Source organism: Hyaena hyaena, unplaced genomic scaffold (genome assembly GCF_003009895.1).
Source record: "Hyaena hyaena isolate Hyena2069 unplaced genomic scaffold, ASM300989v1 scaffold_51, whole genome shotgun sequence".
NCBI classification, from domain to species: domain Eukaryota; kingdom Metazoa; phylum Chordata; class Mammalia; order Carnivora; family Hyaenidae; genus Hyaena; species Hyaena hyaena.
This window is the reverse complement of record NW_024080683.1, coordinates 1,412,494-1,436,639: the sequence shown is the minus strand read 5'-3', so window position 1 is coordinate 1,436,639 and position 24,146 is coordinate 1,412,494. Positions and strand designations below refer to the sequence as shown.

At 46.3% G+C, this 24,146-nt stretch overlaps 1 protein-coding gene across 1 annotated transcript in view; it reads right to left on the bottom strand.

Annotated features, from left to right (window-relative positions):
* Positions 1-24,146, bottom strand: part of SMARCA2 (SWI/SNF related, matrix associated, actin dependent regulator of chromatin, subfamily a, member 2) — a 180,780-nt gene that overhangs the window by 57,087 nt on the left and 99,547 nt on the right. The window contains exons 25-27 of the mRNA XM_039230804.1: positions 19,959-20,186; positions 16,450-16,527; positions 10,927-11,145 (exon numbers count right to left, since the gene is read on the bottom strand). Of these exons, the coding sequence (XP_039086735.1) occupies positions 10,927-11,145; positions 16,450-16,527; positions 19,959-20,186 (525 nt within the window). The remainder of the gene's footprint in view (positions 1-10,926; positions 11,146-16,449; positions 16,528-19,958; positions 20,187-24,146) is intronic.

The window sequence follows — 24,146 nt, the reverse complement described above, 5'->3', positions numbered from 1 at the left end:
TGTCAGAGAGGCTCCGGGTCTCGGGAGGTGAGGGGAGCAGCCAGGAGGTGACCTCTGTCTGAGAAGTAACTGCCCTCCCCTCCTGTGGAAGTCTTCTTAGGGCTGGGGGAGGGAGAATCAGAAATCACTTCTCCAAAGGCAGGACACTAAAACTCTAGCATAAAGTAGAATCCATGATGCCTCGACTCTGCTCATTGCTGGAACAGTTAAAAGCCCCACAAGTTAGAGCATCTCACAATCTATTTTAATCTGTATTAATTCCCATCTGTGTACACTTGGAGACCTGCTCTTGACAAGCTCTTTAAGGTGGCTAAGTGTGCACTATTATCTCTAATAGCATCTCTCAAATCTGGCTCTTAATTGCACTAATAAGGCGGGCACTGCTCCGACAGTAAGGAACAGAAACTTGACGATTAACGCCACTTTCCCTGCTCCAGGCACATGCAGTTCAACCTACTCAGCGTTCAATAAATGGGCGTCAAAGTGAATTTGCTTTCAAACAGGCTCCACGCGCGGACCCACTAATAGGAAAAGCAGAGGATGATCGTTACCCAAACCAGAGAACAAAGTGAAAGGCAGAGCAGCTTCCTGGATTTGGGAGGTTGTGGAAGGGCCCCTGCAAATCATAGATAATGCAACTAACTCAACCCAGGAGGTCTGAGGCCACACGGCTGGCTGGCTGGCGGGGCGGGGACCCACAGGCCCAGTTCCTGACCCCTGGGCTCAGCGCTCTGCCCGCACGCACACAGGGTTAGACAGTTAGAACAGACAGTTGATAGCCAAGTGTGTACAGTGTGGTGGGCTTGAGGTGAGTAAGTCTGTAGGCCTAGCACACAACATATTCAGCAAGCAAACATCCTGTCCTCCTTAATTCCACTGAGTGGGGAGAAGGACGTCTTTACTCGCCCCCTTTCCCTTTCTTCTGGACCCCAAGACATGTAGTCAGGATATGCAACAGAGGGATTTTTGTTTCCTCTTTTACTGTTACCTATCAGGTGTACTCAGAAATAGTGAGTACTTTTTTGTAATACCTTGTTTTTGGAATCCTTCTTATATGAACCAGGTTCTATACCATGCACTGAAACCTCAGAAAACTCTATGAAGAACGTGCAGTTATTTCCCTTATTTAACAGGTAAGGACACAAGTCTAAACATCTGAACCGAACTGACTCCATGACAGGCTTTAAGTTTCCCCTCTAAACTAGAAGGCCTGAGTTTCAGCTTCCCCGAAAGTATCAGGCAGACACACACTGCCCAAGGCCGGAGAAACCACCCTTGCAACACCCAATCAGGAAAGGCCAGCGACCACCCTCAACATTGTTAAGGGAGAGGCCTGGAGATAGAAACTATAGATAGGACCCTGTTACCTCAAGTTAACCCGTTAGTCGCCAAGTAAGACCCTAGGCTCGCTCTGTGATTGGTTAAATTTAAAGGTACTCTAAATGTTGTAATTGGATCCCGCCAAAAGTAACGAATACTCTAGACAATGTGTATGGTCAAATCCGCTGTCAATGATGTTGTATAATTATGACTGGATCACTGTTCCCATGTCACAACTTCTGTAACTCCCCCGTCACAAACCCCATAAAAAACCCTACACGGCGCTGGTGAAGTCTGTGAGCCCGAGTTCAAGCCCGTAATAAAGCCCTTTGCCTTTGCATGTGTGACTCGGTCTCCCCGGTGGTCTCTGGTCGGTGAGGATACTGCGATCTGGGTATAACAATAGCAAAGCTACAGGAGGCTACACTAGGCACGTGGGGTCGCAGGCTGATTATCATAGATGGAGCTGGGATTTGAACCCTGGTTCATCAGGTTCCAAGGCTTACTTTTTAATTTTTAATGTTTATTTATTTTTCAGAGGGAAAGAGAGAAAGAGCGCTATCCAGGGGGAGGGGCAGAGAGAGAAGGAGACAAAGAAACTGAAGCAGGCTCCAGGCTCTGAGCTGTCAGCACAGAGCCCGACCCAGGGCTCGAACCCAAGATCCATGAGGTCATGACCTGAAGTCAGACACCGAACCGACTGAGCCCCCCAGGCATCCCTCCAAGGCTTACGTTTTTGGCCACTATCCTAAACTCCTCAGGTAGATGGCCACCAAAGGGACAGCTGTGACAGTCACCCAGGCAGAGAGGCACAGTGACCGTAAAGTCACCGGCCCGGTCTCGGTCTCTGACTTCCAAATACCCTCTCCCATCTCCACCCCACGAATGACTCATTTCAAAACCTATACCTGTATCAAAACATCGCATCTCACACCTGAGATTTATATACTTTTTACTTCTCAAAGACAAAAATTCTTTCAAAAAGATCCCCTTTGTGCAGTTTACTGACTGAAGAAAAAAGTAGAAAAAGTGGAGGACAGAAACCAAATTTTGATTAAAAAAAAAAAAAGCAGGCGTATTTCTAAAACCATCTACTTCCCTGCACGATTCGGCACCATGTAAAGATCTGGAGAACTTATTGGGGCTTGTTAATACCAGTGAACCCATTTCCCATGGTTACTTTCCATGCCTGAGCTGCACTTCGGGACCAATCCCTGTTTCAGAGGATAAAATGTGAAACCAGAAATTCCACGCACCACAGTTTCAAAAATTGGGCAGAACAAGTCTCTCTTGCTTCTCCACCTTTAATATTTATTTTAGTTGGTCCTTTGAGGACTATTTCTTCTACTGAATTTTGACAAAAGGGAACAACATATCGAATAAGGTCCAGTTGCTGTGAAAACAATCTAGCCAGTGGATTTAAGAAAAAAATAAAAAGTGCAGAAAAGTGGCTGAAATGCTTTTACTACTGTCAAGTATTTCCCCCAAACAATTCAAACTCCTGCCATTAATCAGTGCAGGACTTCCTTCCTAAAGTACTGCAGAGCGTGAAATTTGGCAAAACCCGGATCTATTTTCTAGGGCCTTAGCTCTCCCTTGTGTATAAAAAAGGAAATGCAGCTTGCTAGAAATTTTGCCCCAGTAGAACTGATGACCGGATTTTAAAAGCTAAAAATGCCATTTGATAAAAGAAAATAAATTTTTATATCTTATAGCAAAAAAGCAAAGAAAAATTACTCGAAGGGACAAAAGAGAAGCATGAACAGATTAAAGGCATCAGGCACATTATACTTTCAATAAAGAATCCCAAAAATCAAAAACAAACACACAGAGAAAACCTTGTCCGTATAAGATATTTTAAGAGAAAAGTACATCTCACAGAATCATAGATGCTCTTGACTGTGATTAGAGCTTGGAGTTTATAGCCTGTCTCTGACTTCAGGCTGGATCGTACTTAATCCAGCCCAAACACAGGAGATATTATGCTGTTTCAAAGATTTCTAGAGAGAAAAATCCTCTTTGGATAGGGGAGAAGGTAATTCTGCTATGTTCCACTGTGTATTTCAACAGAGTTTCAAATATTTTGTTTGAAATGGCAATGTTTTTAAACTTTCTTGGTACTTTGTCCAGTCAATTGTGACTAGCTCTCTGCCTCCTTCCCAGGTAGGGTTTGGCACAGGTTGCTGGTTATGGAAAGCCATTCAAGGAAGGGCTCTTAGCGTGTATTTGGAAACTGGTGTTACATAGCTTTTTAAGGCACACAGGTAAATTCCCTCGAGAAGTATCTCATTTTACTTCCTGATTTCCCCCTACTACTTTATGTTTTGAGATCTTGTTACTGTTTTCTCCACTTTTGAGCTGTGGGAAGGACAGACCCCAACAATCTTCCCTTTAGTGGTCAAGAGATGGGACCATGAGGCATTGAAATCATGCGGAGGCTTGAGCTCTTAGTTGGTGACAGACCGGCTGAGGAAAAAGAGGCTAATCTCTGTGCTGCCCTTCCTGGGGGTCCCTCTCGAAACCCTAAAACTTCTAAAACAAGCTGCATCTATCCCTAGATTCAAAGATGTGAGGAAGTGGGTTTTCCTGCTATCATTCATGTAACATGGTTTGGAGTCCGACTAATAGGACATCGCAAAACCACAGAGCTACCTTCCTTCAAGGAGCTTATACAGTACACCCCCCCCCCAAAAAAAGCGTCTTCATACTCATACATACGGACCACACAGAGAGCCACCAGAAATGAGGAAGGACCTTTCCAAATCAGTTTCATGACATCACATCCACTGTGAAACAAAAGCATCGTTTTCAAAGTTTGTTCGCTCTATGTGGCTGGCAATTAAATGTTATAGAGAGCATGTAATTTATTTTGCATTCCCATTATCCTCAAGTGCTGCAGGGGACAAATCACTCATTCGACAATTAAATAAATTCTGGGGTGTCCCTAAATGTTTTCAGGAAAGGGAAGGGTTCTGAACTCGGTGGCGGGACCGAAGGAACAGGAAGAACAGAAAAAACCCAAGCGCTCCAGAATTCACCTTCAGCCCAGCTTTTAGCTTTGCAATCCCCCTTCCCCCCCCCCCCCCCAGTTTTATGGAGCTCCTGCCTCAAGAATGATTACAATACTAGAGAGGCTCCAGGCAGTGCACTCGTGGCAGGAGGTGAACCGAAAAACCTGTCCGCCTGGGCTCATCGGACAGCTGCCAATTCAGGCCGACGGAATGCCCGCCTGCACACAGAAACAAAGACATTTTCCCAAGAAATCATCAACACGAGCCAATTATCACGTATGGGCAAACACAAGGCGCGTACATCCACGCTCAGTAGACGGTGCAGCACGGTTGTTACCTGGGGTACACCACCAGAAAAGCTATGCTAATGGAGACAGCATTTTTAAAACCACATTCGTATTCTAAAGGCACCATTCCCCGTTTGGGGAGTCACCCACTGCTTTCAGAAGGATTGGCATAAAGTTGGTATGCAAAGAAAAAAACCCCAAAGATACCAGTGACTTCCAAAAACGGATTTGTGAGCCCAGCCTTAGAACAGCAGACTGAATCAGGATTTGTTGCGGGGGGAGGGGTCCCCTCAATTCCAAAAGCTCTTTGCAATCAAGCGCTACCCTCGTGGACAGGGGTCTGCAGAACCTCCCGGAGCCGCAGCGCTGAACCCTGTGGCTGGGCCACGTGTGGATGCGAAGTTGCGACATATAGGACATGAAGGCAGGGTACAGCGCCTTCTTTCTTGGCCAGAAAGGGAGGGAAGAGGAAGAGAGGAAAAGGTCAGGCCTGAGGATACTGCCACCTGTTGTATAAAATCTGCCTGGTCTTTGACCTCGGTTGCTGGCACAAGGCTTCTAAAGCCCCGGGAATTTCCTGAGTGGTAGCGGTGTCTTTGTTATGCTAACGAGGTGACCCAGGGAGGCCCCCAGAGGGCATCAGGATGGGGACTGTCACCAGAAGGACAACCACTGGATTAGATGGTTGGGCTGCTGGGCCGGCCCAGCCGGGGAGGGTGGGGGACTGGAGAGGAGTCCAGCGGCCAGCTGATGGTTTTAATTATTTGAGCCCAGGTAGGAGTGAGCCCCTGATAAGCGCACAGCTCAGGGGAGCGTCCTGCTTGGTGAACACACTGATGTGCCCGAAGGGTGCTGCGGCCTGACTCAACAAAGACAGGGCAGGGAAACTCCGTGTCCCCTTCTTAGACCTCACCCGCTGCGTCTCTTCATTTGCTGGCTTCGCTGGTCCCCCTGCCTTGTGGCTTCCATAATGTAACCGATCACAAAGTAGTGCCGGTCGGTTCGTCATTCCAGCCAAACACTGAACCAGTGGGGGTCACGAGAGCCCCTGAATTTAGAGCCAGCCAGTGAGAAGGAAGTGCAGGTGGCCTGGGGGCCCCCGAAATGTGGCTGGTGGGTGAAGGGGGCGGCATCCTTTAACCTGTGGGGTCTGTACCAGTGCTGGGGACCTGGTGCCAGACATGAACCTGGCTGGGGCCGAAATGGAACCCTCGCCCGCGAGGGTCCCAGTCTGGCGTGCATGGGGGGTGGGGGCAAGGAGCAAGAGGAAGGAGGCCCTGGGCTAACAGAGCGCACACTTCAGGACACCCACCTCACGGGCTCCTTCCAAGGCTCTGGGAGGGTCCCTCACCAGGTGTTCAAAGGGTCAATACAATGTGCACAAGTAAGACATTTTTGTCACACTTGTTTTATTTTTATTTATTATTATTATTTTTAAGCATTTCTTTATTTATTTTTGAGAGAGAGAAAGAGAGCACAAGCAGGGGAGGGTCAGAGAGAGAGGGAGACACAGAATCCAAAGCAGGCTCCAGGCTCTGAGCCGTCGGCACAGAGCGGGTCTCGAACCCACAAACTGCGAGATCATAACCTGAGCCAAAGTCAGGTGCTTAACCGACTGAGCCACCCAGGCGCCTCTGTCTTGCTGGTTTTAAAAAAGCTCCCTCACCCATCCACCTATCCACCTATCAGATTCTAGAAGCTTCAGTCCTTGAGAGCCCCATAGAGGGGACTGTGCCAGTGTCGAGAAACGGGGCCAGGCTGCCTCGCGTGCTCCAGCGCCGTGTGAAGAAAGCAGCCAAGACGTGGCAGATGCCCCAGCGGGCACGAGAGAGCTGAGGAGGGGCCCTGGGGCACACCAGCAGGGCTGGGGTCCTCACGAGCCTTCCTTCCAAGTGCAGGGAGCTGCCCCCTAGGGATGCAGTCGGCTCCCCAGACTTCAAGATGTCTCCCAGGGGATCCCCGAAGTCTCCCAGGGGATGAGGTGGGAACCAAAGGCACGTCAGGGCGTCGAGGGATGGGCCACACCGGTGGGCAGTCCTGCACTGAGCCCAGCACAGACCCACAGGACAGAACCGGGCCACCAGCCCCCAAGGCCATGAAGAAACCCCGGCTTCTGCCTTTTTCCAGATGCCACTTGAGAAGGAAGATGGGACGTCAGGCCCCCAGAAAGGGGAGGCCAGCCCATGCGGTGCAGGCATGTTGGCCCGACTACGCTAAAGAGATGAGTTAGCTCAAGACCGACTAACACCAAAGAAATCTCAGTTTCCCTCCATGGAAACAGGGATTTCAGAACAACTTGAAAAAAAACCACGTTTGTTTCTTTTTTTAATGGAGCTGTGTTTGAAATTGCGATCCTTCTCATTTAAAACATTATGAATACAGAAAAAATTTAACAACCTTCCAACTAAACAGATTGTCTAAAGGTCACTGTGGGAATTTTTAGCATAATATGATTATAAAATAAAACCTGTTTGTGATAAAACCGTAATACAATTTTCAAAGAAAGTGGCCATATCACTTAAATGTAACCTAAGTGTTCTGAGGCAGAGACTGCTAGCTAGTCACCAAAATCTTATTTTCCTGGGCTGGCAGCCAGGCCACATTTCCCAGTCTCCCTTACAGCGGGTGCGGCCACGCGACCGACTTCCCGCCAATAAGAGTCTGAGCGGAAATGATAGAGAACCATGCAGGCCTGGCCTGATCGGCCTGAACCCAACACCCACCACTGGGTGCTGTCTCCCCCACTCCCAGCTCACGGAGATGCGGGTGAACAAGCCGGCCGAGGCTCGGTGGACCTGGATCCCTGAAAAGCCTGAGCCACCTCGGGCTTTTCCGTGAGAGATAAAATTCTACTTAGGTTTTTGGACAGGCCCACGAAAGGGGCATGGTTAGGTCCAGCTGTTGCAGCCGTGAGCATGCGCCTAGGCTCTGCTCTTGCACATCAACCTGGGGCTGAATCAAGGTGGCATTCCCTGGGCGCTTACTATTTGCGCGTGGAATTCCTAAGCTGTAGCAAGATCCACCTTACCCACTATGAGGAGAGCAGGCATGTCGGCAGCCAGCAAGAACGCGAGGAAAGTGGACTGGAGCTGTGACAAAGGCATGTGAGAGCACAAGGGGAAGTTCAAGGACCGTGTATTTGGAAGAAGGCACCACAGATATGGCGGCCAGGGGAGCTGGGCCTTGAAGGATGAGAAAGCTTCCAAAGATAGAGAAGGGGTGGGGGGCGGGAGGGAGTTCATTCCAGGCTGAGGAGATAGAATCAAGGCCAGTGGGGAGCAGCTACAAGGGAAGAGGATTCTGTCAAAGAGAGGGGGGGAAGAGCTAACAATCGGGGCTGGCCACGACCTGGAGGCCCTACGCAGACAAAAGGGCAGATCAATTCCTCGAGGGGTGGCCGGCCTCCCGGCACGGGGACTACCAAGAATGCAGTTCCAGCAGGGGACGGAGAGCCGCGCCACTCCGCGGCCTTCTAGCTCTGGGGTTCTACGCATCCCCGGCGCCTCTGCCAAGCAGGCTTCTCACAACGTCGCCAGGAGGAAGAATTATTCTAGCCCGGTGTCAGCATTGCTTACACGACGACGGTCTCTGCCACATTTCCTTTCAAGGCCGTGTGGGCCGGGCCCATTCACTGCCTTCGACTCTAAGCCAGTAGAGAATATTCCTTCACGACCCAGGCCCTTGAAAACCCCTTGAATAGAATGTTCTTTACGGAAAAGCTTAGGAGGCTGAAATTAACCAGGATTGCTGCTGGTGACCAAGAAAACAAAGGACAGGAAGTATCTGTTTTGAATGCGGAGGCCCCGGGCTGTGCTGCGTTAAGTGCTTGTCCTGGGCGAAAGCAAGTTACTATCTCCTACCAAGTATGAACTTACAGCTTTCAAAAGAATAGTTCACAAGAAGGCATGTTACAGGACAGCTGTGCCGAGAACACTTCGGTCTTTTCCTGGGTGATTTCGTATCTGGCAAAGACACCTCCCGCGTGAGCATCATAAACATGAATTACACGGTGTAGTTTTTTTGGTTTTTTTTAATGTTTTATTTATTTCTAGGAGAGAGAGAGAGAGAGAGAGACAGCGTGAGCAGGGGAGGGTCAGAGAGAGAGGGAGTCACAGACTGAAACAGGCTCTGAGCTGGCAGTCAGCACAGAGCCCGACGCGGGGCTCGAACCCACGAACCGTGAGATCATGACCTAAGCGAAAGTCGGACGCTTAACCGACTAAGCCACCCAGGCGCCCCTACACGGTGTAGTTTTGAACAGCAAACTAATTTTCCACTTTTAGACGTGTACGTTATAGGCCAAACAAAGTCTACTGGAGTACCAGAAAGAGAAAGGCTCTTCTAACACTACGGTAAGTGACTCAATTTCCACTGTCCTCGTACAAGGTTACAATTTCATGGCACAAACCTTCTGGAGTTCCTATTGTGTGCTAGGCACGGTGTTATTCATTGGTGATATAAATGGAATGAAAAAGAAAAAAGGAGGCATTCTGAACTTGAAAACGTCCTAAGGTCCATAATGTTATTTTTTGAAAGAGCATTTCCCAATGATTATTTATTTATTTGAGAGACAGAGCGAGAGCGCGAGCGAGCAAGCGAGAATCTTAAGCAGGTTCCTCACTGAGCACACAGCCGGCAGTGGGGTTCATCTTCACGACACTGGGATCATGACCTGAGCCAAAATCAAGAGTGCAATGCTCAACAGACTGAACCACCTATGCGCTCCCCACCAATGATTATATTTTAAAAATGTTAAGTTCAGCCAGATTCTTGCCCCAATAAAATAGGTTATTTTTCACATCTCGAGATTCTGCATATAAAGACTGACTTCCAATGGTGGCCTGGGCTGTTATCTCATCTGTAATAGGTCTCTCGATACTTAATTTATTGCCTAAATAAAAGAGAAAGGGAAGAGAATTTTCCTGAGCTCAGAAATGATTATGAAACAAACACAGAACTCTTCACGTTATAGAAGGGATCTTAATTAAACAGCTCCCGCCTCACAAGAGTGAAACCAAGAAACCAGTAAAGCCATGTTCCGGGGGCCACTGGAACGTTTGGATTGGACAGCAGAACAGCCACACAGGAAGTTACATTTCACATGCCATAGTTCAACCAAAAATATGAGTCATGCCTTCTTAGTCTCTTTCTCTTTCAGCCTTTTCAAATTTCAGGTCACACGTCCCTCATCATACACGATCCTGAGTAAATCACATCCCAGGTGAGGCCACACCTGTCTGCCTCTGACACCCACTCTCAAAATACTTCCCCATCACCTTTCCACCTACCTACCTTACTTATGTCCTGGGTCCTAAAAGCCACGTTTTACCAAGCTTGGGAACTGCATTCCCTTTTGATGAAATGAACAACTCACAACAACAGCTTCTATTTTGTTTGGTTTTCGCCCAATGGTGCGGACTCTTTCCAGCCCCCACGTACTGGCCCTGCCTGGAACGTGGGTCCCAGTTTGTCATCAAGGCAGGTACTGAGGCTGTTCCCTGTGACGGAAAACAGGGCCAAACTGTCAAACGGAAGATCCCCACCGGCCTTGGCATTCGCAAAACGTCACTCGCAGATGCACTGCGGGATTCCTCTGCTCCCTAGGCAACATCCTGAGATTTCCTTCCCCAAAATGAGAAATCAACACTCTCTGAAGTGGGGTGGGGAGAGCCCCAAACTACAGAATAACAGTTCCAAGCATCAGAGACCTCTAGTCTGTGTCTGCAATGGGACAGATCAGATTAGCCACAACTGAGCACGCAAATGCTTTACCACTCACAGATTCTTATTTCTAGCCAGCTGTGTGATCCTGTATAGTCACTGAACCTCTCTGGGCCTCAACTGCTTTGTCTATAAAACCAAGAGAACACCGAGAGACCTTCCAGCTCCAGTTTCTTTAGGCGGAGGAAATTAACAATGCGGTTAGAAAACGCCACGGTCTCCGAACTATCTCTGCAGAACTTGGGAGAGTAAAACTCCGACTCAAGACCATGAAATTGAGGGGGAACAATTAAAAGATCTTGAAAGCCCCTTTCCACATTTTGGCTCTAACTCTGAGGGCGAGGCTTGACCGGGCAATGGGCCATAAACATTAGCGGATCTCATCGCTTCCAATGGCCAACTCAGTTCTAGCAGAACATGCTTCATCCAATTTCCAGGCACTGCCTTGAAATGTAAAGCATCCACAGCAACAGCAGAATGACCTTCCCTGTGCTCTGCTGTCACTGGCAACTGGTCCCTGGGCCCCTGATTTCTCAAGCCAACGAGCGCAGCCACCTGGCGAGAAGAGGTAAGAAAGCCACACCTACCCTCAGCCACTGCTTCTCTGTGAGAGCATCGCTGTAGTCCACGTCCCGGCGCTGGCGAGAACCCCGACCAAATATCTTCTCCTCCTCTTCTTCGCATGTGAGCCGCTCAACTTCGGCGTCATCCTTAATAATCCAAGAGGGCAGCTCATCTTCCTCCATCAAGCGGGGCTTACGCTTTGGGTTCCTGGCATCTTCCCTCCGCCGGTCCATGTCCATGCGCTGCAGGGAGTAAACACAAGTTTCACCGATGGGAAGGCTCTGTCCGGTACCGACATCACAGCACACGAAACTTTCTTGAGGGGCACCTGGGTGGCTCCGTCGGTTAATCGTCTGACTTCGGCTCAGGTCATGATCTCACGGATCACAAGTTCGAGCCCTGCGTCGGGCTCTGTGCTGACAGCTCAGAGCCGGGAGCCTGCCTCGAATTTTGTGTCTCCCTCTCTCTCTGCCCCTTCCCCACTTATGCTGTGTGTCTCTCTCTCAAAATAAATTTAAAAAACATTAAAAAAAAAAAAACTTTGACACGTCACCTCCTATTGGCTTCAGGGTCCCTTTCTGCTTTTCCTATAGAGTCTCTTATCCTGTCTGACTTGTTCTGGCTCCTTCCTCATGCACACGGTCCCGGCAGACACTCTGCAAGGTAAAATCTCTTCCCTCCCTCTGCACCCCATCTTTGAAATTCATGCATCTAAAATACGCTCTTTACAAATTCCTTTACTTCATCTGGGTGTGTGCAAAAGCTACCTTTTAAGTAGTAGTGAGAAAATTCCAATTGGGGGTGTATTTAAAAGATATGACCCTTGGAGATTCAATTTGCTGCTGCCCTGGCATAAAAGTACTCTCTGAGTAAAGACAAGAGAAACTTCACTAAGGAAACCTCCTTTGACTCAGTAGGGCTCATGCTTTTAATTAAACAATCAGAGGGGGTAAAAAAGTCAGCGACCCAAGTATCACTGTAGAGTGGCCACCCTTGGACTTGGACATGTGGGCACATAAATGGCTTGATTAGTCACTCGGCCACGAATGTATTGGATTTTCGGCGCACCACAGGCTCTGTGAGATGAATGTCCTTCGACTCTTTAGCTTTTAAAAAGTTCAGCTCTTATGAAAATACTATAGTGCCAGAGAAAAACATCAGATGCAATATAACCTCAACTGATCAAAGTTTAAGTGAAATGTGTCCCTTTTATGTATTTTCAGAGCCATTGAATGCCTACTTCCACACTTCTTGCTTTCGTTTTTAAAAACCCAGTGCACCTGTAGGTAAATTAAGTGCTGCGCGCTTGGCTTGAACCTATAACTAAACAATCTGAGAGCTAAAAAAACAGAACAAAACAAAACAATTGAGACCTCCAATGAATTGCTGCCTATGTTTTATATACATATATATATACGTATATATGTGTATACACACACACACACACGCACACACACAGCTAGCGAGATGCACTATTTCTACAGTCAAACAGACCATTAACCATTAAATCATTTACCTTTCCCCCTTCTTCCTTCGGTCCTACCATACTGAAACAGGGATTCAACATAACTTTTTCTTAAGAACTGAACCCGGTAACAAAACAGAAATGAAATTTCTGTTCAAATCCAAACTTGACCTCTAGAATCGACACAAAAATTAAAGTTCAAAATCCCTCAAACTACGCTTACACATTTTTGGAAGTCATTATATTCCCAGGGTTGGGTCAGCCTTGCGGCATGGGGGGCCCCATTGGTAGATAAATGTGGTCGCCCTATCCCGTCATGTGCTATAGTTAGCTGGAGAGGCTGTCCTTAATCCTGACTCCTAATGCTCTGGTATCACAAACGGGATCCACCGAACTTGCCTCGTTAGAATGCAGAATGCCTTGCTAACAATAGTCTACAGAGGGGCTTCTCAAAGACCTCCTAATAATAGTACTTTAGCTTGCAAATGAAAAAAAATTTTTTTTGTGAATCGATTCCACTGAGATGACAAAATACCGCCATGTCAGCTTCTGATTATACCACCACCATTACCTATATACCAAGAACTGTTAAAATGACTTACATCATGCATTTTTCCAAATGAAAAAAGAAATCTTCTGACATAAGATTTTTAAAAATCAACATAAAAAGGTAAACTGATAAAAAATTTGATATAAAAAATAAGTTGCATTTGTTTTTCTTTCTTTTAGGAAGGGTTGATACACTTAAAAAAAGTTTATTTATTTATTTTGAGAGAGAGAGAGATTGGGTGCATGAGCCAGGTAGGGGCAGAGAGAGACGAGAGAGAGAATCCTAAGGAAGCTCTGCCCCAATGTGGGGCCTGCACTCACGAACCATGAGGTTATGACTGGAGCTGAAACCAAGAGCCAGACGTCTAACTGATTGAGCCACCCAGGTGCCCAGGGTTGATGCACTTTTTAATAAACTAAAGTTCTGATGTTTCCCATCTCTTCCCAAAGACTTCTACTTGCAGAAGACCCGTACAAAGACGTGAAGTTGATTTTCAAGTAAGTCTCATGTACTATTCATGTACTATATGAAAATATTTGTTTTACGACCTGATGATAAAAGTTATGCTAACAAGTACAATTATTTTTGAAAAGTACTTCTTAAGGTTTTATGCTTGTATGTTATTAAAATATTTCCTATTTGTATCTGGAAGTGTCAAAGATCTTTATAGGTAAAATTCATAGTTAATCAGTGTGAAAGTTCACAGTTTCTAAAGTCCCCCTTTTAGGAGAAAACAAGAAAAATACTTAAAGGTTTCATTTTAAAGAGGCTAGCTTATCTGCTTGCTGTGTGTTATTTAACTAGTGTCCATGATAAATCAAATGATAAGCTTATATTAATTTTTATGGAGAATGAGCTTTCCAAATAATAAGAGCTAAAAAGGCTAAATATTTGAAATCCACATCTAGCTTGCATTCCATTCTTGTGTCTCACTGAACTTTTTCATCAGGAGTAGCTGGCAGGGAATCAAATCTGATTTCCTGCCCCCTGGTGGAGGTGCTAATGCATAGAGAATGGGCCAAAGGCAGCCCGCTGCTTAGGTTTTTTAAAAAACCAAACCAAACCAAACCAAACCAAAAATTTGTATCATCTAAAAATGAGAAGGTAACCATTAACAAGCAGAACATTCCCCAAACCACAGTGCCTACAGAAAAGTGTTCCCTAGCCAGCCAGCTTCACTTGTTCGAAGCCTCTTCTTTGTATGATAAAATATTCCCAAATTAAATGAGAGCTGGGCCTTGGCCAGACATTCTTTTTTTTTTTCCCCCGGTAGCTTTCAAGTTTTACAAATACCCAGCCCAAAAGTCAGAAAAGAGATGTACTCTTTCCCCCTCGCTTCAGGGCTGCTGATGGGAAAAAATCTCCCATCTCTGGGCCTAATCTAATTTGTATAATGACAGGCAGCTTACGCTTTCCGGGGCCTCAAGAGTATCTGAGGCTGCAGCAGTGCTCAATTATTGCTACCAGGGAGCAGCCGGGGCAGTTGAGGGCCTCTTACCCCCGTGATTGGCAGAAATCTACATTTTAATAAGTTCCTCGAGGAGAGAAAAGATGTCTGTGTGCTATGTGTACCTCTAAGGTCCCTAAGTTGAGCACAGTCTATAAAGATGGGGACCAGCAGTCTGAGTTAAGAAATTTAGGTCTGGGGAGCGCCCACATTGGCCATGCTCTCGTGCAATCGTGTTACATCATTTCTACCCAAAACTGCCTTCCATAAGGAGTGTGGTTCACTTAGGAAGGTTGGGGGGGAGGGGGAGAAGTGCCCATCCCAAGTTAGGAGCTATTCCCACGGCTCCCCTAAAACTTCCCTGCGAAAGAATTAAATGTCTTTTATCTTGAATCATTATGTGTGGACACCACCGTTGTTCCCTAGACAAAAATCGCCAAAAAATAATGTAAGCCTCCACACAGCCCGAGCTCCCTTCTCTGACCGTCTGGGCTAAAAAGACAGAGAATGCAAATCCTGTGGGTCATATCTGGCCCAGAGTCCTGTTTCATCTGGCCTGCAGTATGAGATCATAATAAAAAAAATTGAATTTAGCTACAAACATTTTGAAACCCAGAGACTGCCCATGAAAAACCTAGATCTCCGGCTTCTCTGGGAAATTGGGAATTCCTGGCTCCCTGGGGCCTTGTGGCTCTGTCCGCCGTAGACGAGGTAGCTCTGGGTTACCAGTAGCACCCACCCACCCCATCCGCTTGTTTCACTCGTGCAAGCTGCCTGCCTGACACCTGAGGACATTCAAATTGGGGGGCCTTGGACTTGGGGGCCATGCCGCATTCTCAACCACCGCGATACAGTTCACATTTGCTCACTGATCCCACAAACAGGCTACATGTCAGAAAGATCAAAATGACCGATGGTACCGGAAGGAGGAGCCTTGCCACTTTACCCGTCCTGATCCGCGCGGACATCTTCACAGGGCTTAAAATGTTGCAAATGCTGCCATTCATTCGCTCAAGATTTGCTAAGCAAGTACTGTGAGCCAGAAACCCTTCTGAGTGTCGGGGATGCAGGGGGAGATGAAAGAGAGCGCATGCCTGCAGGCGGCAGTTAAATAGCTTCTGAGGGCCTCCTTCACGACCAGAGGGGCCGGCGTCCACACGTACTGACCTCGGGGACTGGCACACACGTAAATCAAATGCAGATTTCAGCACAATCACGCCTGACTACGTAGCATGGGCCGTCAAGGTTGAAACCAGGGCTGTTCATTCCTTAAATGTCAAGGTTCCTTTCTATCTGCCCGGATCAGTGAAATCCAAACGATTCTGATCTTTCAGTGAAGGCTACACCTTGACGTGCATCTGGAAGGTTCCTGCTTGCTGAAGCAGGCTCTCTCCAACGCGACGGAGAGGTGTGACCGTGTTGTTTGGTTGCTGTCTGTCCGCCCCATGCGGGGAGGTATCTGCTTTGATGGAGTAAGGAGACGGAGGGAGGGACTGTAAAGGAGCTGAGGCACCTGAATGATGCTGGCCTAGAATTACAAATGAGTCCCGAACGGGGGCAGGGGTGGGGCCGGGGGTCTGTGGCAAAGCTGAGGCCCACGTGGCCTGTCTGGGGGAGGGGGTGCAGCCTCTGCTAAGCCCTGGCCAGCCGTTTCCACAGAGAGATGTGGGCTCGGTACTGCCGACTCTCGTTTTTCAAGAGAAGCCAGAAATCAGGATTCTTTTCACGTTGGCAACGAATGTGAAATTTTAAAAAACACCACATGGGCCAAACAAAATAATGTCTGCAGGCTAAATCCAGCCTGTTTGCAGCCTCTGAACTGAAAGAAAAGTCCAGGCTCGATGCAAAGGAAATTCTTCCCCGGGGCACATGGGCTCCAGACATCTCGAGTTAATCAAAAAAGGTGCGTGGGTTCGAGCCCCGCGTCGGGCTCTGTGCCGACAGCTCAGAGCCTGGAGCCTGCCTCGGATTCTGTGTCTCCCTCTCTGTTTACTCCCCCCCCCACTCCCCCCTCAAAAATAAATAAACGTTAAAAAAATTTTTTTTTTTTAAAGAAAAGGGTGTATAATTTTCTATGGTATTACCATAAAAAGATCAAATTCTTCCTCTCGTCGCGCAATCATTTGGTTCAGGGTCTCATCGTCCGGCACTTCATCTTCCTCCTGGGGTTGAGAACAGGATGATTTAACAGGCGTTAGAGGAGAATTTGGACAGCCAGGGTGAGGGATTAAGGAGTTCATGGGTCTGTCCTGCAGACCACCGGGAGTCATTTCTCAAGCCCAAAAGAAAAGAGAAGGGTCACTGGGTATAGTATTTGCCATCATTATTTTGCAAGCCACTCAAACCCATCTTCCCAGAGCAAAATCTGTTTAGACAGGACACATGGTACACTATGAAAAACACCCTTTTTTTGTTTTTTTTGGGGGGGGTGGCGATGTGTATCTTGATTCCATTACTTTTGAAACAAGTTACTGCCTCCACCNCCCTCCTCAACCACCCCCCCCCCCCCCCCCCCCCCCCCCCCCCCCCCCCCGCAGTGAGTGATCTCATCTGTAAAGCGGGCGTGGCATTTAATTCACAGAGAAGCGGTAAGGCTTAAGTAAGGAAACTCTCGGAAAAAAGTGCCTAACATAAATCCTTTTAATTCTATTAAGCCACATACAAGTGCTGATTCTCAAAGCCTCACAAAACCTACCAACATGTGAACGTTTGTGACGATGCACAGAACAAGGCTATAAAAATCATACACAGGTCAAACACAGAGCCTTAAAGATGGGTTCAATCAATATGTTTCAGTGGGAATTATGATGGTAACAGTTTCGACTCTGGATGGGTGCCTAAGGGCGAACAGTTTAGTTTTATGTGATAATAGACCAAAGCGCACGATCTCTCTGCAAACTCCTCAGAAACCAAGTGCTCAAGTTTTCTAGAAATGCTAGAACTTCCACACTTTAAGAAAAAAAAAATTGTAAAGTGGGGCGTACGCCACAGAATTTACCCAAATTATGTTTATTGTAAGCTGGCCGAGTGTGTTCGGAATCAAATAGGGGAGTCGCAGGGTATGGGCAGAGGGAGGAGAAGAAGAAACCCAGAACCTCAAACATCCAGTTTCCTGAATAACACATGCAGAATGAGGCACCTTGCTCTGGAAAGAGTGCGATGGCCTAGCAGCTTAAATGGCTGCTTCTTCCCAAGTTAGTGTCTTACACCACGTATTAGACATGAACGCATTTCCGTAAGGCAGATATCTAATGACTCAAGATAATAATTCCCTGTAAAAACCGTTCTGTTCTAGCTCATCTCTAGCCTGATTTAAGTCAGTTTGTCTCAATATTGCATTTCATCTGACAAAGACCAAGTCTAGCTGGCCGTGGGCTGATACTTCACGGTACGAAGAATCCGGTTTAATACGTCCTTTGGTGAAGAGGCGCCCTGTTTTGCCCACTGCCTAGAACCCTATGTTACCTTCTCTATGCCTACACAATGGGGGGCTTGCACTCCCCAGTGCCCAAGGTGAAAAGATTCTCTTGGAAACTGGCAAGAAGCCTGCCTGCAATGGTCTGGACTTCACAGAGAATGAAGTGGCTGGGAAGTGTGCAAACTATCTTCCTGGGGTCTTTGTGTCTTAGTATTTCCTGGCCTGTCAGCCATGCAGATAAGCAGCCTACTCGGCCCCAGTATCTGGTACCACAGCCCTTGACTGCGATCTACCAGTGTCTCCAAAGACCTTCCCATCCAGACACAGGCCACCCAGAAAATGGCACCGTGTCTGACACACCAATAGCCTGGAAAGGAGTGTGGAGTCCCAGCAATGCGGCTGGCCCGGGGCTCCACCCCAGCCCATCCCTGGTGGCCCCTGCGGCTGGGAGACCCCGACACCTCCCTGCAGCCTAGGAAGGGTGGAAAGCCCCAGGCTCCCAGGTACCTCATCTTCCCCAGGCCAGCGGCTACTTTCACAAGGCCCATATACAATAAGTTAAGCAAAAACAAGGTAGAGACCATGGGCTGCGTATCAGCTCTGGCCACACCTGAGTTGTGACAGTATCCATCACACACCCTAGTATTTTTTTAACTTCCAGGTGTGTAAATAATAAGGCAAAAATTACCTGACAACCTGACTGTAAATTTGAACCAATTTTCAAGAATCGAACCTCTATCACATATTCAATTTTAAGAATCACAGTGGTGAATTATTTGAGATCAAAACTTTAAAAATATGTGTGGATGTATGAAAGCATGCACACGTATTTTTCACTGTTTTAACGAAAACTAATACGTAACTAATCAAATATATAAGACGATAAGTTATGAAGAAGCATGGTTAAAAGGGCGCTTCAGTTTGCAAAAAGATTCGTTTCAGGATTTATTGAAACATCAGTATCTGCTTCACATTTAGACTTGTTTCAGAAAAAAAGTACATAATCTTTAAAAAAATTTGGTTTATAATTTATAGATTTCAAAAACATATATCCTACTTAAGGCAAAGTCGAACTATATCTAACATATGCAATGAAAATAGTATTCCATATGAACACGTTAAGGTAAACCCACTCCTCAGCTTACAAATATGGGGACATCACGCTAAATCTGTCCATCCCAAGATAATTTTATGGTAAGGATTGGTGCTGGTATTTTGCACACTTTTCTAGACTACACTAGAACTATGTCTTTTAATCTCTTTCAAATCTATCTGGGTTGAAAATGGAGTACAGAATTACCAAAACTGGCAATCTAAAAAAAAAATACAAGCAACTACCTAAAGACCCCCTTAGAGGGGCGCCTGGGTGGCTCAGGTAATGATCTCACGATGTGTGAGTTCAAGCCCCATATTGGGCTCTGCCTTGACAGCACCGAGGCTGTTTGGGATTCTCTCACTTTTCCTTTCTCTCTCTGCCCCTCCCCCACTCATGCGCTCACATGCACTTTCTAAGTGTATGAATAAACTTAAAAAATATTAGAAAAAAAAGACCGCCTTAGAGAAACATAAGGAATGTGTTCTTTGAACAATCTTGCCAAGTAAAAAAAAAATTTTTTTTAAACTGGTCATTTTCTCAGCCTTTGGTCAGATTTTATAGAAAAATTTGAACTGGGGGTCAAAGTCTTGCTTTCCAAGTATATGTACAAGAAAACACATTAAGATGCCTGTGAGATCTTGTCCTACAAACATACTGAAAAGCTTACTCGAAAGGCAAAAGACACAGAAGGCCCGGGGTGGGGGGGTTGCAGAGAGACCAGTCAAGGAGGGACCCTTGTCTATTCTCATCTGGCTGAGGGGCCCCTGTGCAGGTCTGCACTTTCCCTACAGGAGGCAGTATTTACAATACAATCAAGCCCACTGGCTGCATGTCTGGGGGGTGGGGGGCTGGGGGAGCGTGCCCTGGCTGAGCCCTGGGATGCCTCTAGCAAATACTTTTAGGACACTGGTCTGGATGACGTTCGGGGGCTTTCTGTGCTTGGGAAGTAAGACAGGCAGCTAATTCATTCACTTTCACCGCCAGCCCAGGAAATTCTTTAAAGAGTGAACAGGTCGTTGTTAACCCTTGCGAGACAAAAGGCTGCTGTGCGATTTCATCACCACAGCTTTCTGTCATACCTCATTCTCCTCTTCGTGCTCCAGGATGGCTTGCAGGAACGCCCTCCGCTCGTGGCTCGAAGACTTCTGATCAAACATACCCGCCTGGATCACTTTCTGGTCCACGTTCAGCTTGTATTTTGCAGCCGCGAGAATCTTTTCCTCCACACTGTTGACGGTGCACAGCCTGAGCACCCGGACCTCGTTCTGCTGGCCGATGCGGTGAGCTCGGTCTTGTGCCTGCAGATCCTGGGAGGGAGAACCACACGCTCTGAGGTTCAGTGCGCCTGCATCAGCCCAGAGAGCAAGTCGCCTGCCCGAGAGACAGGGAGTGTAGAGGGTTACTGAACCCACCCATGCTAGGGAAACGACTTTGCTTTCATTTTTAACATAGGCAAACAACCTTCTCTGGAAAACTTCCAGTTCATCCTTAATTAAGGGAAGTAGGGCTCAGATTGGCCAAGCCAACTGAAAATACCTAGCAGGTTTTGAAATCTAGGCTATCAAGGTGTTTTCACCTGTCTTTAGGTTCACCATCAGAATTTGGCCCTAACTTGGGGCACCTGGGTGGCTCAGATGGTTAAGGGTCTGACTTCGGCTCAGGCCATGATCTCGCGGTTTCTGAGTTCGAGCCCTGTCTTGGGCTCTGTGCTGACAGCTCAGAGCCTGGATCCTCCTTCAGATTCTGCATCTTCCTTTCTCTGCCCCTCCCATGCTCATGCTCTGTCTCTCAATCATAAATAAAAATGTTAAAAATGTTTTAAAAAATTGTCCCTAACTTAAAGACAAAACAAAGAAAAAAACCCCATTAAACTTGATGTCAGGATTACGACTTTGTTATTACCTCTAACTAACCTTAAATCGCAAGAAACACTGGACACTGGTGTGAAGTGTTAGAGACGATTTTTAAAACATCTATGAATCATATGTACATATATTATACACACACGCACACACCATACAGACAGGGACTTGTAAGGGGGCAGAGCTCTAGGCATCTAATTCTGCCGAAGACTCTACCCTTAGTCTGGGGAATGAAAGGAATTGCTGGTGGAATACTAAATTGGTCCAACTCTTGGGAGAAAGAAATCTGGAACTAAGTACTAAAAGTGTTAAAACTGGGTATGGTCCCTGACTCTCGAAATTTTACTTCTGGTAACTTATCCTACGTGAATAGTCATGGATATGCACAAAGATTTACAAATATGGGTGTACCTCTCAGCATTACATATTATTTACAATGTTTTAAAAAATTTTTTTATATTTATATTTGAGAGAGAGAGAGACAGTGCATGAGTAGGGGAGGGGCAGAGATAGAGACAGAATCTGAAGCAGGCTCCAGGCTCTGAGCTGTCAGCACAGAGCCTGATGCAGGGCTCAAACCCATGAGCTGTGAGATCATGACCTGAGCTGAAGTTGGATGTTTAACTGACTGAGGCACCCAGGTGCCCCTGTTTTTTGTTTTTTTAAAGCAGAATTAAATCAACATTCAACAATAGATTGGTTAAAATTAGTCTTTGAATCACTATGTGCATAGTACCATACAAATTAATTATAGATTTAATGGCACAAAGCAGTACTAAGTAAAAACTACATGTTACCTATGAGTATGTACCTGCAGATCTCACATGTGCATATTTATGTAAATCAAGAAAAAGGCAGGAGGGACACACCACCAGTATTTACACTTCCAAGTAACAAAAAATAAAGTCATTATTAAATTTCCCTCATTTTACTTTCAAGTGGTTTAACGACTTTTTTCCTGCTTTATACCTATGTTACTCTTATGAGAAGAAAACAGTTTTAACAAAATCTTTAAATAAAACCCCTCATAAACCTAGGAGGCCAAGTTACTTGGATTTTTTTTTTAAGTTTATTTATTTATTTTGAGAGAGAGAGGGAGGGGGGGAGTGCAGAGAGAGAGAGAATATCCCAAGCAGGCTCTACACTGTCAGCAAAGAGCCTGATGCGGGACTTGAACGAACCAACTGTAAGAACATGACCTAGGCTGAAATCAAGGGTCAGCTGCTTCACTGACTGAGCCACCCAGGTGCCCCTGAGTTACCTGATTTTAATGTGACACCATAAAAACTTCTTGGTCTGTCACTTTGACACATCCTGGTCTAGATGATGATCTCTGGGCATTGGTTTCCATGCACCCCCTACAGATCCGTACACGTTTTGGAGGCAGAAGTCTGTCCCCTATATCTGGCATCCTTGGCACCCTGTTTTGCTCCACGGCAGGAAGCCCAGCCTCCTGGGCCAGATGGGGTTCCTGGTCATGCATGCGGCACAAGACGACCACAGGCCAAGGTCTGCCCAGGAGACCCCTCTTTGCTGCAGGGACCTCTACAACTAAATGGCTCGCGAGGCAAATAGGTCTTCTCAGAAGATAACCGAATCGTATCAATCTTAGACAGCTGAAACACGAACACAGCTGGGACCCATCCAAATTAGACTATGTTTCAAAAACAGGAGAATGTGATGTAGAGAGATAAAATCCAAAGTTGGGGGGGATGCGGTGGGGGGGGACTCAGCTCTAAACTTCACTTACAGGCTTTTAGTTCAACCATCTCTCTCTACAAATACTCACGAGAACTGCGAAGCAGAGTTCAATGGCAAGGTGTGTGCTCTCCCCTGGATTATTTCTAGAACAGGAGTCAGTGAGCTGTTTCCCCAATGGGCCCAACAATAAGTATTACTAGTAAATATTCTAGATTGTCTAGGCCAAGAGCAAACATTGAGCAACTCTGCTGTCAGCAGAGCCTGCTTAGGATCTTCTGTCCCCTTCTCTCTCTGCCCCTCTCCCCGCTCATACTTTCTCTCTCAAAAATAAATAAAATAAACATTTTTTAAAAAGTTAGAACAATTATTTAAAAAATAAAACTATCTGTTTGGAAAGTAGCCAAAATTATTATTTCTAGGCTGGAGTTTAAAAAAATTTTTTTTAATGTTTATTTACATTTGAGAGAGACAGCAAGAAAGAGCACACTAGAGAGGGGCAGAGAAAGAGACACAGAATCTGAAGCAGCTCCAAGCTCTGAGCTGTCAGCAGAAAGCCCAATATGGGGCTTGAACCCACAAACTGTGAGATCATGATCTGAGCCAAAGTCAGACGCGTAACTGACTGAGCCCCCCACGTGCCCCTAGGCTGAAGAAATTTACAGAATGGAAGCCTCTGAGTCTGTAAGCTAAGTGGGGAGTGGGAGGCGGGGGTTACTATGACAAAGAAATATGTGCTTTCGTCCTTGAACGGATCCTTCAGTACTTCCGAGAGCTGAGTGGTCTGACACTTGGCCACACCAATTAGGTGTACGCTATCTGAAGACAAGAATCTGGCCTGAGAAGAGGACCTGCAAGGTCAGCCTGCGGTTGGTCATTCTGTGGTAACAACGCAGCTCAAAATCCATGGCCTGACAGTAAGAATGCCAAACCATGTTTCTGATCGCAGTTTGGAAATGAGGGTCTTGGTAATCCTGAGGGATTTTAGTGCTAATTCCACATGCACATGTGCTGTCCTTACTTCTAGAGACGGCCTCCACATAGCAACTTCTCAGCCTCTATCTTCAATCTGTCAACCTCTGCAAACGGACCTGTGATTTCACCAATAGGCCTTAATTCTGATTCAACTGACTAAGGATTCTTATAGACACTTTTTTTTCACTGCACTCTGAAACCAACAAGGTAAAAAGAGCCCCACAACTTTCATTTTGGGGACCATGCAATATTGATGCAGGGTTATAGGGTAGAAAGAGCCCAAAGCCAGAATTCATACCCAGACAGACATGGGTGAGTTAATGGTGACGGGTTTCCTTACATGTATTTTGACAATTAGGTATGAAATTAGGTATGCAAACTGCCTCACTGGATCCAGTGAAATCGTGGCTTCATGAAAGTTACCTATCTTACCTTTTAAATGAAAAATCAGTACTTACTCTATCATTCTAAGATCACTGATTTCTGTAAATGAAAAAAAAAAAAAAAAAAGGTTTGCCCAAAGTAATGGCCATGTTTAAGTGACAGCCATGAAAAATGTGGTCAGCCTGGTAGACCAAACCAGGTGATAGGGAATGTACAAGATATTTGGAGAAATGTATGTCCCAATGCCAGGAATCTGGGGCAAATTAGACCAGAGGAAATTTGAGAGATCAGCTTCAATACAGTGAAAGGTGAATGAATTGCTCATGCAATTTACTTGATTCTGGAGTT